At 41.2% G+C, this 17,896-nt stretch overlaps 1 protein-coding gene and 4 non-coding genes across 5 annotated transcripts; 3 read left to right on the plus strand and 2 right to left on the minus strand.

Annotated features, from left to right (window-relative positions):
• Positions 1–1,577: 1,577 nt before the first annotated feature.
• trnal-uag (transfer RNA leucine (anticodon UAG)) lies at positions 1,578–1,659 on the minus strand. Its single transcript has one exon. It is a non-coding gene; the product is annotated as a tRNA-Leu (tRNA).
• Positions 1,660–2,560: 901 nt separating this feature from the next.
• trnaa-ugc (transfer RNA alanine (anticodon UGC)) lies at positions 2,561–2,632 on the plus strand. Its single transcript has one exon. It is a non-coding gene; the product is annotated as a tRNA-Ala (tRNA).
• Positions 2,633–8,556: 5,924 nt separating this feature from the next.
• Positions 8,557–8,628, minus strand: trnaq-uug (transfer RNA glutamine (anticodon UUG)). The gene has a single exon. It is a non-coding gene; the product is annotated as a tRNA-Gln (tRNA).
• Positions 8,629–9,608: 980 nt separating this feature from the next.
• trnag-ucc (transfer RNA glycine (anticodon UCC)) lies at positions 9,609–9,680 on the plus strand. The gene has a single exon. It is a non-coding gene; the product is annotated as a tRNA-Gly (tRNA).
• Positions 9,681–13,663: 3,983 nt separating this feature from the next.
• Positions 13,664–14,477, plus strand: LOC116675133 (cystatin-C-like). Its single transcript, XM_032507185.1, has 3 exons — positions 13,664–13,986; positions 14,132–14,236; positions 14,376–14,477. Exons 1-3 carry the CDS (start codon positions 13,783–13,785, stop codon positions 14,463–14,465), a joined length of 399 nt encoding a protein of 132 aa, XP_032363076.1. The 5' UTR covers positions 13,664–13,782; the 3' UTR covers positions 14,466–14,477.
• Positions 14,478–17,896: the final 3,419 nt, after the last annotated feature.

Raw genomic sequence — 17,896 nt, forward strand, 5'->3', positions numbered from 1 at the left:
ATACTGACTAGTCACATTCACTTGATGGAAAATTGCTAATAAGATGTTTTTAAGTGGCTCGTATGATTCTTACTTTGGGTGCGAGAGGTTGTGGGTTAAACTCCTAGACAAGCCCTGAAGGCAGGAGCTGTTACAAACCTAATCCGTAATTTACTGTCCAGTTTATCGTTAATTTAACACAGATGAGGAGGAAGCAAAATTGTAGTACAGCACGTTGGCAATTTTTCATATCCTGCTTCAACTGCACACAATGGAAACATTTTTAAATGTTTTGTGTCAAAAGTAGTCTTTTGTCCAATATAATCAGAAAGCTCAATCTGGCAGTGGAGCCATAAAAACACTAAATGCCAAACAAACTACTTAACAATTGCCTTTCTAGTCACTGACTGATCACATGTACTTGATGGAAAATTGCTTATTGCTGAGAATGGCTTTACTGAGTTCATTGGTCTAGGGGTATGACTCTCGCGTTGGGTGTAAGAGATCGCAGGTTCAACTCCCGGACGAAACAAGCAGGACATGACTCTCCTTGTTCATTGGTCTAGGTTTATGATTCTTGCTTAGGGTGCGATAGGTCCTGGATGAGACTACTTTGCATAGAAGTGGAGGCATGGATTGAATAATCTTGTTTATTTATTGAAAGTGATGGAAAAGAGAGTGTCATACGTGACGCAAATTCATCAAAATACTACTATCACTTCTTAGCTTTCCAGCCACTGTATTTATCAATGTACGATCATTCTTACGCTCTGATTGGTGTGATACGAACGTTTCATGAATCTCACGTAAAGCCTGTTGTAAAAGGATTTCTGCGCTCATATCATGTTATGTCTCGGCAAGAAGTATTATGCTTTTGGGTTGTCTGTCCATCTCTACATCAGAATCAGAAATTCTTTATTGATCCCTGAAGGGAAACTCTGAAAAAAACTTCTCCTTCAAGCCAGATTTGAACCAGCGACCTAAGGATTTCAACTTTATGCCTCTACAGTCCTCCGCTCTACCAACTGAGCTATCGAAGAAAGCTAGCGTTATCATATGAACTTCCCACTCCAGTGATTGTGATAACACAGGACCCCCCCTGGAGGTGCTTTCAGTGATAGAGTGCATTTCCAGTCTCAATACCCAGATGTATTACAAGATTTGAAGTGAACATTGCGTTGCCCAGCGATGGTGGTATAGCGGTGAGCATAGCTGCCTTCCAAGCAGTTGATCTGGGTTTGATTCCCAGCCATCGCAGTAGCTTTCTTTGAGTTGTGTTAATTGCTTTTTTAACAAGAAGTCAGCAGAAGGGTTACTTGCCCAACCTGGTTTGATAAAATCTATTTGAGCTGCACCATTATGGCCAAAATGATAACGACAATTAGAAATCACAATTAACTATCGCTATTATTTGTTGATTTTCTACTCCAAAGTGCTGGAAAGGAAGGTTTCACCAATTGTTGAAACTCAGGTTAACAAGGAATAATCTCAGCAAGGTGATTGATGGATGATTCTAGTTATTTCACCAAGTTCAGCTTAAATTACACCACAAGTAAGAAACCACATCGGTTGGCTTCCAGCTATGTAATATATGCAAATGGCAGCGGTGGGATTTGAACCCACACCTCCAGAGAGACTGGAGCCTAAATCCAGCGCCTTAGACCACTCAGCCACACTACCTGCAAATATAAAATCGCCACATCGTGACAAACACAGGCACCCTAATTAATGGTATGCTTGTTAATGTTATTGGGAAAAAAAACCTTTGCAAGGAAAAAGCCAATACTTTTTTTAAAAACTGCCAATATTACTATTAAAAATGTTATCACACTTTATCATTTTTCTCTGGCATTGATTTTAGAATACTGTAACCAGCATTAAGTGAGGAGGTTTAGGTCTGTGTGAATATGGGCCGAGCATTTACCTGGGCTGAATTTATGAACATCTTCTTTTGCATATTCACTGTAAAGAGCCATTACTCCTCCAACTGGCAACTATTGTTCCAGAGACAATAGGATATACAGTTTTAGATTGCAAGGTAACGGTCCAAGACCAAAGACTTCACTGAAATACCTCAAGTGATCAAAACAGTTTGTCAAAATTCGCAGCACAGATATAAAACCACTCTTTAAAATATGTTCATGTACCATTCAAAAACAAAAGTACAATCATGATTTCTATGGTCCCCATAGAAATCTTAACCGATCAGAAAATTAACTGAACACTGAAGGAAGTATACTCCCTGTTAGGGATCCGGGGCTTTAAAACAACACCCTACATAGTTTGTGGCTTCATGAACAATATTGTATTATCTCATAGGTACTGGAATCCACCCATGTCCACTAATGCATTTCTCAATGCCCAGATGTGTTGCAAGATTTGCAGTGAGTGTTGTATTGTCCAGCAGAAAGGCAACAGATGTGTTACTTTTTGACTAGATTTGTACCATAGCCAAGCTTCAATTTCCAGCCACCGCCACGTTTTGAAACCAAATACAACATAAATATTACATACTTCACCCAGGTTTCTTCTCTTATTCAATGATCTCAGAAAAAGTAAAAAAAAAATCTGAAAATTATAAGGGGATGTAGCTCAGTGGTAGAGCGCATGCTTTGCATGTATGAGGCCCTGGGTTCAATCCCTGGCATCTCCAATAAGTGTTATTGTCCAGTCTATGAAAGAGCTGCAGAAGCTCTTATTCTGAAGGAAAAGGACTAAAAGTGTTCATGGGGATTAATGCAAAAATCAATCTCAATGTCCAGATGTGTTGCAAGAATTGCAGGAAGCATTGCCCAGTGATGGTGGTTTAGTGGTGAGCATAGCTGCCTTCCAAGCAGTTGACCTGTGATGGATTCTCAGCCATTGCGGTAGCTTTTTTTCAATGATGTTACTTTTTAACTTTGATTTATACAATAGCAGTGCAAGCATTTTGCCATGGTTTGATTTCCAGCCACTACAAGGTTTTGAAGCCATATACAACATTATCATTTTATATTCCACCCAGGTTTCTTCTATTATTCCGTGATCTCACACAAAAGTCAAAAGAATCTGAAAATCTTCAGGGGCTGTAGCTCAGTGATAGAGCCCATTTTGAGTGTCAATGCCCAGATGTGTTACAAGATTTTCAGTGAACATTGTATTGTCCAGTGATGGTGGTATAGTGGTGAGCGTAGCTGCCTTCCAAGCAATTGACCTGGGTTTGATTCCCAGCCATCGCAGTAGTTTTCATTGTGTGGGTACTTGCTTTATTTGTCAAGATTAGCCAGAAAGGTTACTCGCCCAACCTGATTTGATAAATTATTAGATCTCTGTTATGGTACAAATAAGGGAGCGTATCAATATTACAAGCTGCCTCCATGAGGAACAACAGACACAGGCAGTGCACTACGATTTGCACTTTGCCCGTGTCTGGTAACTACTACCAACCAATTAAAAAGTTAATCAACAGAGCAGAGAGCAGCAGAAAGGCAACAGGTGTGTTACTTTTCAACTATGATTTACACCGTAGCAGTGCAATCATTTTGCCCAGGTTTGATTTCCAGCCACTGCAGTAACATTTACAGGTTTTGAAGCCATATACAACATTAACATTACATGTTTTACCCAGGTTTCTTCTTTTGTTCCGTAATATTTCAATTTCTTTGCGATGAGTCATCCCTAAAGGATTAATAAAGATAAGTCTAAGTCTATCTCGGAAAAAAGTAAAAACTGAAAAACTTCAGGGTATGTAGCTCAGTGGTAGAGCTCATGCTTTACATGTATGAGGACCTGGCATCTCCAGCAGGTATTATGGTAGAGTCTTTAAAAGAGCTGCAAAAGGTATTACCTCACTACATGCCATTAATGGTTTATCATTTAGCAGGTGTAGACATTTCACTTCAGACAGATGTAGCAGCAGATGTTTTTTTTAAACAGCAACAGTCTGGACATAGACTTAATGCTGATACAGATCACAGCAATTAACAGAGTGTGATTTCAATCTACCGACCTTTGGGTTATGGGCCCAGCACTCTTCCGCTGCGCCACTCTGCTCTGCTGACCCAAAGGCCCAAACAGCATGCTCCACCCGTCAACCAAACATCATATTACACAGTATTTAAAGCACCTCAAAGCAAATTGTTAAACACCAGCTCCTCTTTAAATACCAGCCCAGAAAACTGCAAGAGAGGCAGGAACTCTGGCACTCTCTGACCAAGGGGAGTAAGACCACCAGCGTGCCAGTTGTTAGCATGTCTGCTGCAGTTGTTAATCCACCACCACCATCACCTGTGCAGACCCAGGCCACACCTCTAACTCAAGATTCTGATGCTTGCTTGGCCCGGGAACACATTGCTTGTGATGTGGATGAGGTGCTGTGGCCAGACCGCAACAGAAGAGAGGACGCAGCATAGTAGTTTTATTTTATTTATTCATTTTTTTACTGTAACTGTGTACAGTGAATTCTTCTGTTGTTTTGTACGTAGTGTATGTGCAACTTTGTGTTGGTTGGGAATGGGCTGTACACTGTGTACATTGTTTTTGTGGGACAAGTATATTTGTTACTGTGTATTTGTGTGTTCTGAGCATAAAAACAATATTCTCAAATATTTTACAACAAACCTATGTATGTACTGTCTGTAGTAAGTGTATGGGAGATCGGGCTTTCTGCTCAGCTTGCCTTGGCTTGGTGGATCAATCCTATCCAGTAGCCAGTCAGCATAAGAGGTATAAGTACCTGGGAATCCGTGCTGCGCTAGCTATGCCTTGCAGAAGCATGTCTCAGATCACTGTGCGTCTGAAGATAGCGTCCGGTCATCAGTGGAAAGATGTTTCTACGTGGATAACTGCCTCCTGAGCCTGCCAACATCAAGGAATGCCACACAGCTAGTGGGCAAGCTATCCGAGCCTCCGGAGGGTTGGAGCCGTGCCACTGGGCCAGTAATATTTCCAGCGTGGTTAATCACTTGCCAAAAGAGGCCAGATCAGACAACCTTGAGCTCTGGCTTACGCAAGAGGTAGCAGAGGCTGCAGTGTACAGCGTGCACAGTGTACAAACAACATAATTAGGCCAAATGAACAGAAATGGCTGATGAATGAACTCTGTGTATATCGTGGCTTAAACTTGCATTTCAATTATCATCTTAAGTCTGTGGTAATACAGTGTTTCTGTAACATGCCTTTTTCATTTGCAACCAGGGTTTAAAGGGTAGCAGGGGGATTGGGTAGACATGATGATGGGATGCAAACGGAGGTAATCTTTGCAACAACAAGGTGCTGCTAGGATTTGAACCCAGGATCTTCTGTTTACTAGATAGGCACTTTAACCATCTAAGCCACAGCACCTCTAGTAAAAAAATGGACTAATATGTCTTAATTTGTCTTTTACCTTGTATAAGCTAAATATACAGTATTCTGACTGACTGTATTGGGAGTAACGTGTATTTACAGAGCCTTCACAGCGCCTGTCTCGTAAACAGGAGATCCTGGGACCAAATCCCAGCAGTGCCTTATTATTAGTTAACTTAGTGTTTGCATGTGGCGACGTATTCTTAGATTTTCTAGAGCACAAAAGTGACATGTAACGTTGTTTTGTACATAACATTACATGTGTCCATGTTGCACTTGTCATTCAAAAAGCTCTCGACCAAGTTTAAAACTCTAACAGCCAACTTAATAAAAAGTCTGGCTTTTATACAGGATTGAGTCTATACATGTAAATACAGTTAAAGTGTATGGGCATGGAGACTGAAGTTCAGTAAAAAAACGAAGGAGTTTTTTTTTTTTTTACACCTTTATTGTGAAGATTACAAAGTTTTTAACTTTATGAGCTCCTTCAGTTTTACCTGTCTCAGGCTCTGTAGCTTAGTGGTTAAAGTGCCTGTCTTGTAAACAGGAGATCCTGGGTCTAAATCCCAGCACTGCCTACTTATCAGTTAATAATTGTATTATCTGCACTACAAAGAGTTTATATATTTGTTTTTGCTATAATAATTAACAAGCATTATTTAATTTTGCCCAGTTGTGACCTGTTGAGGGCCAATAAATATCAAAAGGGAAATGGATTGTACCCATTTTGTAATGCTTTTAAACCTTTTTAACATTTTTTTTAGGCTGACTGTCGTCCAGGTGTACACCAGGACCCTGTGACATCACTGTTCGGTGGGGTTTCAGGCGTGTGATGCAGACTGAGGTCAGAGGTGAAATAAACATGAACTTTACCGGCCAAGGCACTTTGGGCGCTGACTGCCTGATTTTAACATCTTCGATGCTGCTGTAATAAAAATTAATAAATTGATTATTTGATATTAGTTGACTATATGCAACTGAAGGAAGAATCACCGGGTCGTCATGGATACAAGAATAGGGGACCCAACTCGTAAAGATCTGCACCGCCAATAAACTGTAATTTCTCGAAATATCATCCTTCCCTATATGCCTTGGATGTTTTTCTGTTGTTTAGACATGGCTACATTCACATATAGTATCCAAAGTGCACAATACTGCTCTGTACTCTGTTCAGTTGTTTATACCGAGTTCCTCCAATATAGCCGCGCATCCAGGCTCCCACCCAGAGGTGCTGTGGCTTAGTTGGTTAAAGTGCCTGTCTAGTAAACAGAAGATCCCTCATTCAAATCCCAGCAGCACCTTGTTGTTGCAGAGTATTCCTTAATTTGCATTTCATCCACAGGCTTGTAATTAAGTTTCCTGCCAATCAGATGGTGTTGTGGGCGGGGCATTAATTCTGACTCAGTGGTGAGTGAAATGGAGCAGTTTGACAGACACAGGCCTGTAGTGGAGAAAATATTGTGCCTTTATTAATTAATTAATTTCATTAGATATTAGGCAAATAAAACACCTTGTGGGTATTTTATTGATGTCAGGGTAGCTTAACGGGGGTTGGGTTGACATACTCATCCCTGCACCAAAAGGATGCTGCTGCCGGAACTTTAACCAACTAAGCCACAGCACCTCCTCAAGTAGGTAGCTGTCCTGTTAAGTCTTAATTTGTCTTTAACCTTGTATAAGCTAAACATACAGTATACTGACGGGCAGTATTGGGAGTAACGGCTTAGCTCGCCTAGGCTTGGCGGATCAATCCTATCCAGTCAGTCTGCAGAAGAGGTATGAGTACCTGGCAGGTCTCTCCCTTCAGCAGTTTGAGAACGCCAGCCCACTCCTTCTCATTGGTGCTGATCATCCACATCTCACCCCCATAGAGCCAGTGAATTCGGCCCACCAGGTGGACCACTCACCATTCAAACCAGAACGGGGGGGGGAACGCTTCAGGGCCCAGCACGGATCGTGGAGCAACAGCTACGGCCGCAACAGTACCTTCTGACGTCCACTGTTCCTTCCAACATGGAGCTCTTCCAGAACGTTGAGAATCTCTACCAGCTGGATGTGCTGCTACAAATGAGAAAGTGGTAACCAGGTCAAGACAAGACCAGGAGGCAGTAAGTCTGCTTGAAGAGAAGACTACGCGTGTGGCGGTAGACAGAATACTCCGCTATGCTGTAACAGTTTCCCTAACTCACCCGGCAAGGGAAAAGTACAACGCATAAAAATTAAGGTAATGGGTGGATCTCTGATATCTATCGGCTATATTCTAGTCCTGCCTACTTTATTTACACAACCCCAGAATACCCTCAACCCCACAAACACCCTAATTGCCTCTAATTTAGCTCAATAAACATGCCAATAAAACAAAAAGAAGACCATGGAATATAAGTGTAACTGCTTAACTGTGTAACTAATTAAACAGGATGCACCATCTTTGTCCCCATCCCTTTCTGGCAGCCATATTTCATAAGAATGGCCAAGCAACCAAAGGAGCGAATGTGAAGTAAGTAAAGGAATGTACTGTTGAAAGTCGGTGTGCAAATGTGTGCTGATGACTGTGCAACCCTTGCAAGAGACTTATCTCATCACCCCCCCCCCCCCAGCTACACCACCACAACAAACAGCAAAACAAAAACAATATCCCCAATATCGAACCTACACCTCCAGTGGAGACTGCGACCTGAACGCAACACCTTGGACCGCTCAGCCATCCTGACTGAATATTCCAACGTGTAGTAGGATCTCTCACAGAAATAATAATATGGTAAATCAACTATGTCATGCTATATTAGGTACTCAGTCATCCAGGTCATAGTTATCAAAGATAGGTTTCCCTATTGTCAGCCCAAATATATGGGTTTATGGGGACATGGAAGAAAGTCACCAGTGTGGAAATGTGCTTGACAATGGCAATACATCTTACCGAGTCTGTACCCCAATGTTCAATGCAGGCTAAATCCTGTGGTGGGAATCAAGATCCACCAATGTTTCTGTCCAAAATGTCCACCTGTGTCCAGACATGTGCCTACTAGATGGGAAATAGACTGACATTTGGTCAACGTTGTGGAAATATCTTCAATATGTTCAACTAAGTCTAAATTTGGAGATCCTTTCAGTTAACATGAAGTACAGGTCACAGCTCAACATGCCACTACCAACATGCTGTTTTCAGTCGAACAGCAATTTTAACCGTTAGCCCAGATGTGAACAGTGTACAGGTTGATTTTTTTAATATTACCAGTACTCTGGCTTAAAAACAGGTTCCATCGAGACTTGAACTCGGATCACTGGATTCAAAGTCCAGAGTGCTAAACATTACACCATGGAACCACTGTTCTAAAAGGCAACATTGGTTTGCCAGGCAGCTTCTTCCATAATATTAACACTTATGCTTTTGAAGGCACACAACAATTACTGGCTAACTTAAGTCATTTAGTAAGCTAAGCGTTCACACAGGATGTGGAACAAGAAAAGTCAAGAAAAGGTTTTAAAGGATTAGCCACAAACAATGAATACAGCAGTAGATAGGTCTACTGGGTACACATGGTAACTTTACATGGGTTGATAATGCAGATGCTCACAAAAGGTGCGGCTGTACTTTCAATTCAGTATCTTGCGCAAATTAATATCCACTACAATGTAGAGAATAGCTGAGTTCAAGCTTCCCAATACCATGTCTCTGAAATTAGTTCTAGAAGGAAACAATTCATGTAAGAAATGGGATTTGAATCCAAGCCCCCAGTGGAGACTGCGACCTGAAAGCAGAGCCTTGGAACGCTCAGCCATCCTATCTTTATCTTGTTTATCCTTATCTTCTTTAATAGTTTTTTAAATAAATTAAAACATAAAAAATATGACTAACACAGGATTATTTTTAATGTTATATTAATAAATAATGTTACAATTATATGGCTAAGTAAGCAATAAAACCTTTAAATGAGCCCTTCCTGTTTTTTTTTGTTATGTCTCGGCAAGAAGTATTATGCTTTTGGGTCGTCTGTCCATCTCTACATCAGAATCAGAAATACTTGATTGATCCGTGAAGGGAAACTCTGGAAGAGACTGCTTCTTTGCGCCAGTAACCTAAGGATTTTGGATTTGTGCCTCTACAGGCCTCCGCTCTACCAACTGAGCTATTGAAGGTCAACAATATTTATGAACGCACTTCCCATTCTTGTTAATGTGATAACACAGGACCCCCTGGAGGGAATTTCGGAATCATCAGAGGCTGTAGCTCAGTGATAGAGCGCACTTCACAGTCTCAATGCCCAGATGTATTACAAGATTTGAAGTGAACATTATATAGCACAGCGATGGTGGTATAGTGGTGAGCATAGCTGCCTTCCAAGCAGTTGACCTGGGTTTGATTCCCAGCCATCGCAGTAGCTTTCTTTGAGTGATGTTACTTGCTTTATTTAACAAGAAGTCAACAGAAAGGTTACTTGCCCAACCTTGTTTGATAAAACATTAGATCTCTTTGGGCTGCATGATTATGGCCAAAATGATAATGACAATTACTTTGATCAATATGGAGATCACGATTAATTATCACAATGATTTGTTGATTTTCTACTCCAAAGTGCTGGAAAGGAAGGTTTCACCAATTGTTAAACCTCAGGTTAACAAGGAACAATCTCAGCAAGGTGATTGATGGATGATTGTAGTTACTTCACCAAGTTCAGCCCAAATGACACAGCTGCAAGACATCACATTGGTTGGCTTCCAGCTATGTAATAGATGCCAAAGGCAGTGGTGGGTTTGAACCCACGCCTCCAGAGAGACGGGAGTTCAATCCCCGGCATCTCCAATAAGTGTGCTGCAAAAGCCCTCATTCTGAAAGAGAAAAGCATCCTTGTGTTCATGGTAATTAATGCAAAAGTCACTCTTAATGACCAGATGTAATGCAAGATTTGCAGTAAACAGTGCATTGCCCAATGATGGTGGTAGTTGACAAACTGTACTGTAATATTGTAATGTATTGGTGAAGTAACTAATAACATAAGAGGCAACTTGGCGGAGGATTGGCTGAAGCTTCCTTTCCACCACCTTGGAGTAGACCAGGGAGGCTGAGCAAAGTGATACGCAAGTTGCAAGGTCTACAAAATGTTAAACTTTGCCACCTGTAAGCTGTTGGAACCTTTGTTGCCACCGTCCCTCAAAATGTGAATCACGGAATTTCCATCCCCTGAGCCCAAACAGCAGAGCAGAGTGGCGCAGCGGAAGCGTGCTGGGCCCATAACCCAAAGGTTGATGGATCAAAACCATCCTCTGCTAAATCTCATCATTTGTATCAGCACTAAGTCTATTTCCAGTCTGTGGATGTTTAGCAAAGCATCTGTTGCTGCAAGTGTCTGGCATGTAAGGTTTCCACCTGCTGAAAAGTAAACTTAATGGAATGTCAAGTTTAAAATGGAAACTGCAGTGCTGATACTTGTTGTAACACTTATACATCTGGAACATAATACATGTTATATCTATACAAATGTTCATTTTTGCAATATCACGTAGGTGAAAAGATTCCTCACAGTGGGGCTGGAGGCCAGGGTGATGCCATCCAGAGTAACTATCTCTTTGGATAATGCGTCACGGAGGTGCTTGGGCCCCAGAACAATAACTTCAGTTTTATCTGAGTTTAACATTAGAAAATTACAGCTGATCCAGGTTTTAATATCCTGAAGGCACATTTGAAGTTTAGCTGAAGTTTAGTTTCATCCGGCTTGATTGATAGATATAATTGAGTATCATCTGCATAACAATGAAAGTTTATGGAGTGCTTCCTGATAATATTGCCTAAAGGAAGCATATGTAAAGTAAACAGGATTGGACCGAGCACAGATCTTTGTGGGACCCCATGACTAACTTTCATCGTTAACATGAACAAACTGAGATCGATCTTATAAATAAGACCTAGACCAGCTTAGAGCAGTCCCTTTAATGCCAATTAAATGTTCTAATCTCTGTAATAAGATATAATGGTCAATGGTATCAAATATAAGTACAGTACAGAGATAAGTCCTTTGTCTGAAGCAATTAGGAGGTCATTAGTAATTTTCACAAGTGCTGTCTCTGTGGTATGATGAACTCTAAATCCTGACTGAAAATCCTCAAATAAGCTGTTGCTTTGCAGAAAGTCGCACAGCTGTTTGGCGACTGCTTTCTCAAGAATCTTAGAGAGAAATGGAAGGTTGGATATAGGTTTAATTACAGCAACTTTAAAGTGCTGTGGTACATAGCCTGTTAATAAAGACAAATTGGTTATATTCAGTAGCGAAGTGTAGCCTAGTCGGGATGGGACCCAAGAGGCAGGTTGATGGCTTAGATGAAGAAATAATTGAATTAAATTGATAAAAAGATCAAGTGAAGCAAAGCAGTCAAAACATGTATCTGGTTTTACAGCTTTTTCTAAGGTTCCTGAGTTTAGAGATAAGCCAGTTAAAGACAGGTCTTGGTGAATTTTGCTTCTAATAGTTATAATTTCATCATTGAAGAATCTCATGAAGTCGTTACTACTAAGAGCTATGGGAATACTTGGCTCAGTAGAGCTGTGACCTTCTGTTAGCCTGGCTACAGTGCTGAAAAGAAACCTGGGGTTTTTCCTATTTTCCTCTATTAATGACGAGTAGTACGCTGCTCTGGCATTACGGAGGGCCTTCCTATACGTTTTAAGACTATCTTGCCAGATTAAACGAGAATTTTCCAGTTTGGTGGAGCGCCAGATCTTCTCAAGTTTCCGCGATATTTGCTTTAATTTGCGAGTTTCAGTGTTATACCATGGAGCTAACCTTCTTTGTTTTATTATCTTCTTTTTTAGAGGGGCAACAGAGTCTAGAGTCATTCGCAGCGAGCCTGCTGCACTATCAACAAAATGATTGATTTTGGAGGGACTAATAGCATAGGAGTCCTCCGTTACTTTGGGACTTGGTAATGAGTTAAATGCTAACGGAATCGCATCCTTAAATTTAGCTACAGCACTATCAGATAGACATCTTGCATAGCAGGTTTTGCCTAATGGCGTGTAGTTCAGCAGTATAAACTCAAAAGTTATCAAACAGTGGTCAGATAGAAAGGGATTCTGTGGGAACACTATTAAATGTTCAATTTCAACACCATATACCAGAACAAGATCGAGGGTGTGGTTAAAACGGTGAGTCGGTTTATGTACACTTTGAGAGAAGCCAATAGAATCTAATAGAGAGATAAACGCAGTGCTAAGGCTATCATTCTCATCGTCCACATGAATATTAAAATCCCCTACAATAAGAACTTTGTCCGCTTTTAGCACTAAGTTTGACAAAAACTCTGCAAATTCGGGTAAGAATTCAGAGTATGGACCAGGTGCTCGGTACACTATAACAAATAGAACTGGTTGCATTGATTTCCAACTAGGGTGTGAAAGACTAAGAACAAGACTTTCAAATGAGTTATAATTCAGTTTAGGTTTAGAGCTGATTAGTAGACTAGAATCGAAGATAGCTGCAACTCCACCCCCTCGGCCTGTGCCTCGAGGAATGTGAGTATTAATGTGACTGGGGGGGTGGATTCATTTAGACTAACATATTCTCCATCACCCAGCCAGGTTTCAGTAAGACAAAATAAATCAATATTACAATCTGATATTAATTCAATCACTCTGTATCAACACAAAATACACATGTTTATTGAACATGACTAACTTGTGTTAATTTAACTCAATTGTTTAATCTGCTGCCAAAGCAAAACATCTGTGTGCAACCAATGTCCACGATTGAATTAAGTTAATCCAACATGTTATTTTTTTCAGTGCAGGTCACAGGTAAAGATCTTTTATCGTGCTAGTGCCAATTCTATTTAACGTTCCTGGGATATGCATTTCCTTTGCTCTTAGTCAAGTCTGGCCCAGCAGGGGCGGTTCCCAAAAGGCAAGAACAACAGTTACCTTTCCAGTCTGGACAATGAGTTGCCTCATGTATGCTGAATGATAGATATGACCTAATCAATTCTTTAGACACAGAGGAAGAGAGAGGGAAAGTGAGAGACATTAGGGCCGTCTTGACCTCTTCACAGAGACAAAATGCATATTATCCTAACCTGGCTGCATCATACATAAACAGAAATACATTGTTTTCAAAACATTATTTTTAACTTTTTGTAACTCAACAGCATCAAGGTTTAGAGCGGCCGGGGCTTTGAGAGGAATGTATTATGTCACAAATATTTTGACCAATAAGAATGATAAAGATGTCATCAGTCCTGACCTAACAGGTGCATCTGAGCTAACGAGAGAAAGATAATAATCAGTCGGTCTATAGACGCCCACAGAGTCCTGGGGTGTGGTCTAATCAGCCAGATTAACTGGAAACACCTGTGTGGGTCATCACCAGATAGGAAACAGGTGTGTGTGTGTTTCTCTAGACGGTATATTAACTCGGCTTTGACCGTGACCTAGTCCACTCAGAACCGATACCAGGTCTCCTAATACCTACTGCAGAACAACTTGTTGCGATCATGCGGTTTGTCTGGTTCTGTGTTTTTGTTTCTGCTTTCATCGGTTGCTTTGTAACCGAACAACAGATACTCGGTGACCCACAAGATGTCCCGGTGACCGATGCCGAGGTTGTAGCCTCAGCACAGTTTGCTGTGGCTGAATTTAACAAAGCCAACCCACGGATGAAATACGAACTTGTGGCAATAACATTGGCCAAAGTCCAGGTAACGTTGAACCTTAAATGTAGTTTTGGAAAATGTGATTTTAATCTCAGAACTCATAGACTTGACCCCAGTCCTTTCATATTCAATGATCATTTTATTTTTGGATAAACCTCATGCCTTTGGGTCCTGTTTCCTGTGACTATAGAGCATTGCAGTATTTGTTCCTGCATGGAACTACATCCTGGAATTGCGCCTGCGACGTACAACGTGCAACCCTGGTACTAAAAAATTGTGTAACTCTAAACCCAAGGTAAGATTTCAGGTCGTGTATGGAACTCAGAAAACTCATCTTAAATCTCAACACTGGTCTACCCCAGTGCATTAATGTCCTGTTTAACAGGATGCTCTAATTGTGTGTTTTTTTTGTTTTGGTTTTTTTTATATTTCAGGAGCTCCAGTGCCACTTCACGGTTTATTACACTCTGGAACACCCATGTGTACTCACTGAAAGCGAGTGTAAGGAACCGGGCAAACACTGATTCTGACTGTTGAAAATAAATGATCATTGAATTACATTTCTTCTCTTTATTTTTTTAAATGGGCCACTATAAACCAGGGAGTTTATTGGCTCACACATGCCACTTCTGAGTTGAGTCACATTATTCCAGTGAGTGACTAGGGCAGCTTGTCTGCGCTTTAAAGCTCGGCTTGTCCGTCACACACACGGCCGCCAAATGGAGACTAGACTACTCCCCTCCACTCTGCAACCACAGTCGTGAGGACTCTGCATTCTGACAGATTCAACAGCCCAGACAAATACTATATATAATACTTGTACATTTTGCTGTTGCCACCTTCTGTTGTAAGGCTCACTTTCTACTCTGTGGAATTAAAACTCAATACAAAATATTTTGGGTTGCTGGACCAGAGTGCACAACTATCAAACCAGGGGCTCAAGTACATTATAAATTTGGTTTTAAACTTTGCTGTTAATGTACCACCTGGTAGGCATGTGATTCCCAAATAACCACACCTAATGATTTGGGCGCTACAGGTGCATGCTGCAGTCCGGCTGTCACTAACAGTGGTTACTGCTGCCAGGTCCTTGAATGTCTGCTGGAAAGCTCTGCTTGTGTCAGACACATGGCTGCTAAATGGAGACGACCTCCACACCGCAACCACAGTCTATGGACTTTTCATGGAGGCGGGGCTTGTCCAGACCACTAATACTCTTAAAACTTCAGTTCAATGTCATTTTATTTCTAAGGTTTGATGTCTCTACCTCAACTTGCCTTCAAACCTTTTTTGTGTTCAAGGCAACCAACTCAGTAATGTAAAAACCATTTCTCAGTCTAGAATTTGTTTCTCATCTGACCTTTCCCTTGGAAATTGTGACCCCAGGTTGAGAACCATTGATCTACTGTACTCAAACATTTTATCACACTTTTTGTATTTGATGTTTCACACCATATGAAGCATCAATCAGTGCACAACATCCCCTTCTCATCAAGTCATTTAGTCTAACAAAGTCCTTAAATTAACACTAAAAAAGAACATTAAAACGTATTTTCAATGCAAATCAGGTTTAGATTTCCTTAGTTCTAGTGCAGTGAGTTTTTCATTCTTATTTGTTCGTGTTTGTCCCCATGGGGACATTATGTTGCAGCAGAAATCACATCACATGCCATTTTAAACAGTAGGTCTAGCACATTATTAAACACACTGATTTAAATCACAATTTAAAAATTAAAATACAAACCGCCGGAGCTTTGAGAGGAGTGCATTATGTCACGAACATTTTGACCAATAAGAATAATAAAGGTCTCATTAGTCCTGACCTAACAGGTGCATCTGAGCTAACGAGAGAAAGATAATAATCAGTCGGTCTATAGACGCCCACTGAGTCCTGGGGTGTGGTCTAATCAGCCAGATTAACTGGAAACACCTGTGTGGGTGTTCATCAACAGATAGGAAACAGGTGTGTGTGTGTTTCTCTAGACCAGGGGTTCCCAAAACTTTCAGCCCGCGACCCCCAAAGTAACGGTGCAAGTGACTCGCGACCCCCCCCCCCCCCACTATAAACATTGCGCGCACTACAGGCGTATCCAAACATGAGCATATTGACAACACAAAATAACAGTCCGAGCAGCGGGGGGGGGCGCGGTCCGAGGAGCAGTGCGCACCACAGCAGACACCAACACGGAGGCAGTGACAGGTTAGGTTAGGTTATAAATGTTCAAAGAAAATACTTTTAGGTGTTATTTGCATGTTTACATACCATATTTTTCAGATGTGAATGAAATAATTACGTTTTACTATGCCATGATATGAATTATTGAAACACCTGGGGCCTGTTGCACGAAACTAGGATAAGGGATTAAGCCGGGATATTCAAGTTATCCTGGATGAATTTAGCTTCGACTCGGTTGCACGAAACCAGATTGAATTAAGCCCAGCCAAGTAACCATGGAGATTTATTCTTTGCGGCTAGCCTGGTCCAGAGCAGGCTAACAGCCAGGCTAAACTTAATCCTGGAGTCTTATGTGTCAAATCAGCTGCGGCTCTTATCCGAAATAAACGTGTTTAACAGTTATTGCGTTGTCTTCTGCATGTGTTCTGCTTTATTTTTATTAACATGCATTAGCCTACTTGTCACTATTGTTGTCGCGAGTTTGATTTAAACCCTACTACAGTTGTTTAGATGGTTAGAAATGGTTGCACTGGCACCCTGATGCGGAGTGGGACTTTTCACGGTGGGACGGTACCCAGCTAACAATTTTTGGTTCCCAGAACGTTCTGGGAACGTTCGTTTTTGGTTGTGGGAACGTTCCCTGAAGGTTTGTTTTGGTTGTAGTTTGGTTGTCTGCTGGTTAATTGGAAGGTTTTCTTAACGTTCCGGGAACGTTCGTTTTTGGTTACAGCGAACGTTCTCGGAACGTTCTCCTAACGTTCTCTAAAAGTTACAACCTTTAGAGAACGTTAGGCGAACGTTCCGAAAACGTTGCAACCTTTAGCGAACGTTAGGAGAACGTCCCCTTAACGTTGTAGTGTGTCGAGGCTGGCGTGCGGCCGCTGCCCGGTGGCCGGTGGCCGGTGGCAGACCTGTGCATCGGTCAGTGTCCACTCTCTCTGTAAAAGTAGAGATGAGCAGCGCAGCGTCCGTGGTCTCAGCTTCAGGTTTCTACAGGACGCGCTCCGGAGATTAAGTGTGACGATATTAATGTAGCGATAATGGCAGACTGGTCAGAGACCAATACATTCATGATTTCATTTTCTTGTTGCTTGTCCTTCTATAATAAAGGGTAGTTTGTGTTACTCCTTAATAAGTGGGCCTAATGTTTTTTTTTATTATAGCTTATATTGGTTCCATAATCTTCTCAATAAGTTTCACATCACCGGACTAATAACATGGCCTTTGTACGTATAAAGTGTAGTTATCATTCATCTCACTGGGAACACCACGATGCTTCTTAATCTTTTTATTTTGGTGCGGTCACTTGTCAGAAGAATAAAAAAACATGAATATTGTTTTACATATGCTCACAGCGTGTATTGAAGTCACTTACTTTTTTTCTAGTTGTTGTCCCTTTCTGATTGTTCTTTATGAACATTAATTGTACAAAGAATTAGGAATATCTTATAAAGATTTATGCATGGTTGTAAAACATGTTCTCACGTTGTGAATAAGGGTTTGAAATTGAGCCTAAAGTCCGTAGGGTCCATTTCCCGAGGAACATTAGTTCCCTCTGCTCTCTTTTGAGGCAAATTAGATATTTTTAAACCCCCACACATTCAGTAGGGTCCGCTATGTTGGGCTTTTTCTCTCCGTTTGATAAGAGCCGCATTTCCCTTTTTCCATATTCTTCCCTCCTCGTTACTGTCCATTAGAAGCTGCTGCTCATTGGATGAAACATTTGGCGCATGCGTCTTCTCATCTCTGCATCAGTAAATCTGTGATCGATACCGTGGT

Source organism: Etheostoma spectabile, unplaced genomic scaffold, assembly GCF_008692095.1.
Source record: "Etheostoma spectabile isolate EspeVRDwgs_2016 unplaced genomic scaffold, UIUC_Espe_1.0 scaffold00001541, whole genome shotgun sequence".
NCBI lineage: Eukaryota > Metazoa > Chordata > Actinopteri > Perciformes > Percidae > Etheostoma > Etheostoma spectabile.

Coding starts and splice junctions, on each gene's coding strand:
- LOC116675133 (XM_032507185.1), top strand. CDS start 13,783: ATGCGGTTTGTCTGGTTCTGTGTTTTTGTTTCTGCTTTCATCGGTTGC. Junction 13,987..14,131: donor TAACATTGGCCAAAGTCCAG/GTAACGTTGAAC, acceptor CTGTGACTATAG/AGCATTGCAGTATTTGTTCC. Junction 14,237..14,375: donor TGTGTAACTCTAAACCCAAG/GTAAGATTTCAG, acceptor TTTATATTTCAG/GAGCTCCAGTGCCACTTCAC.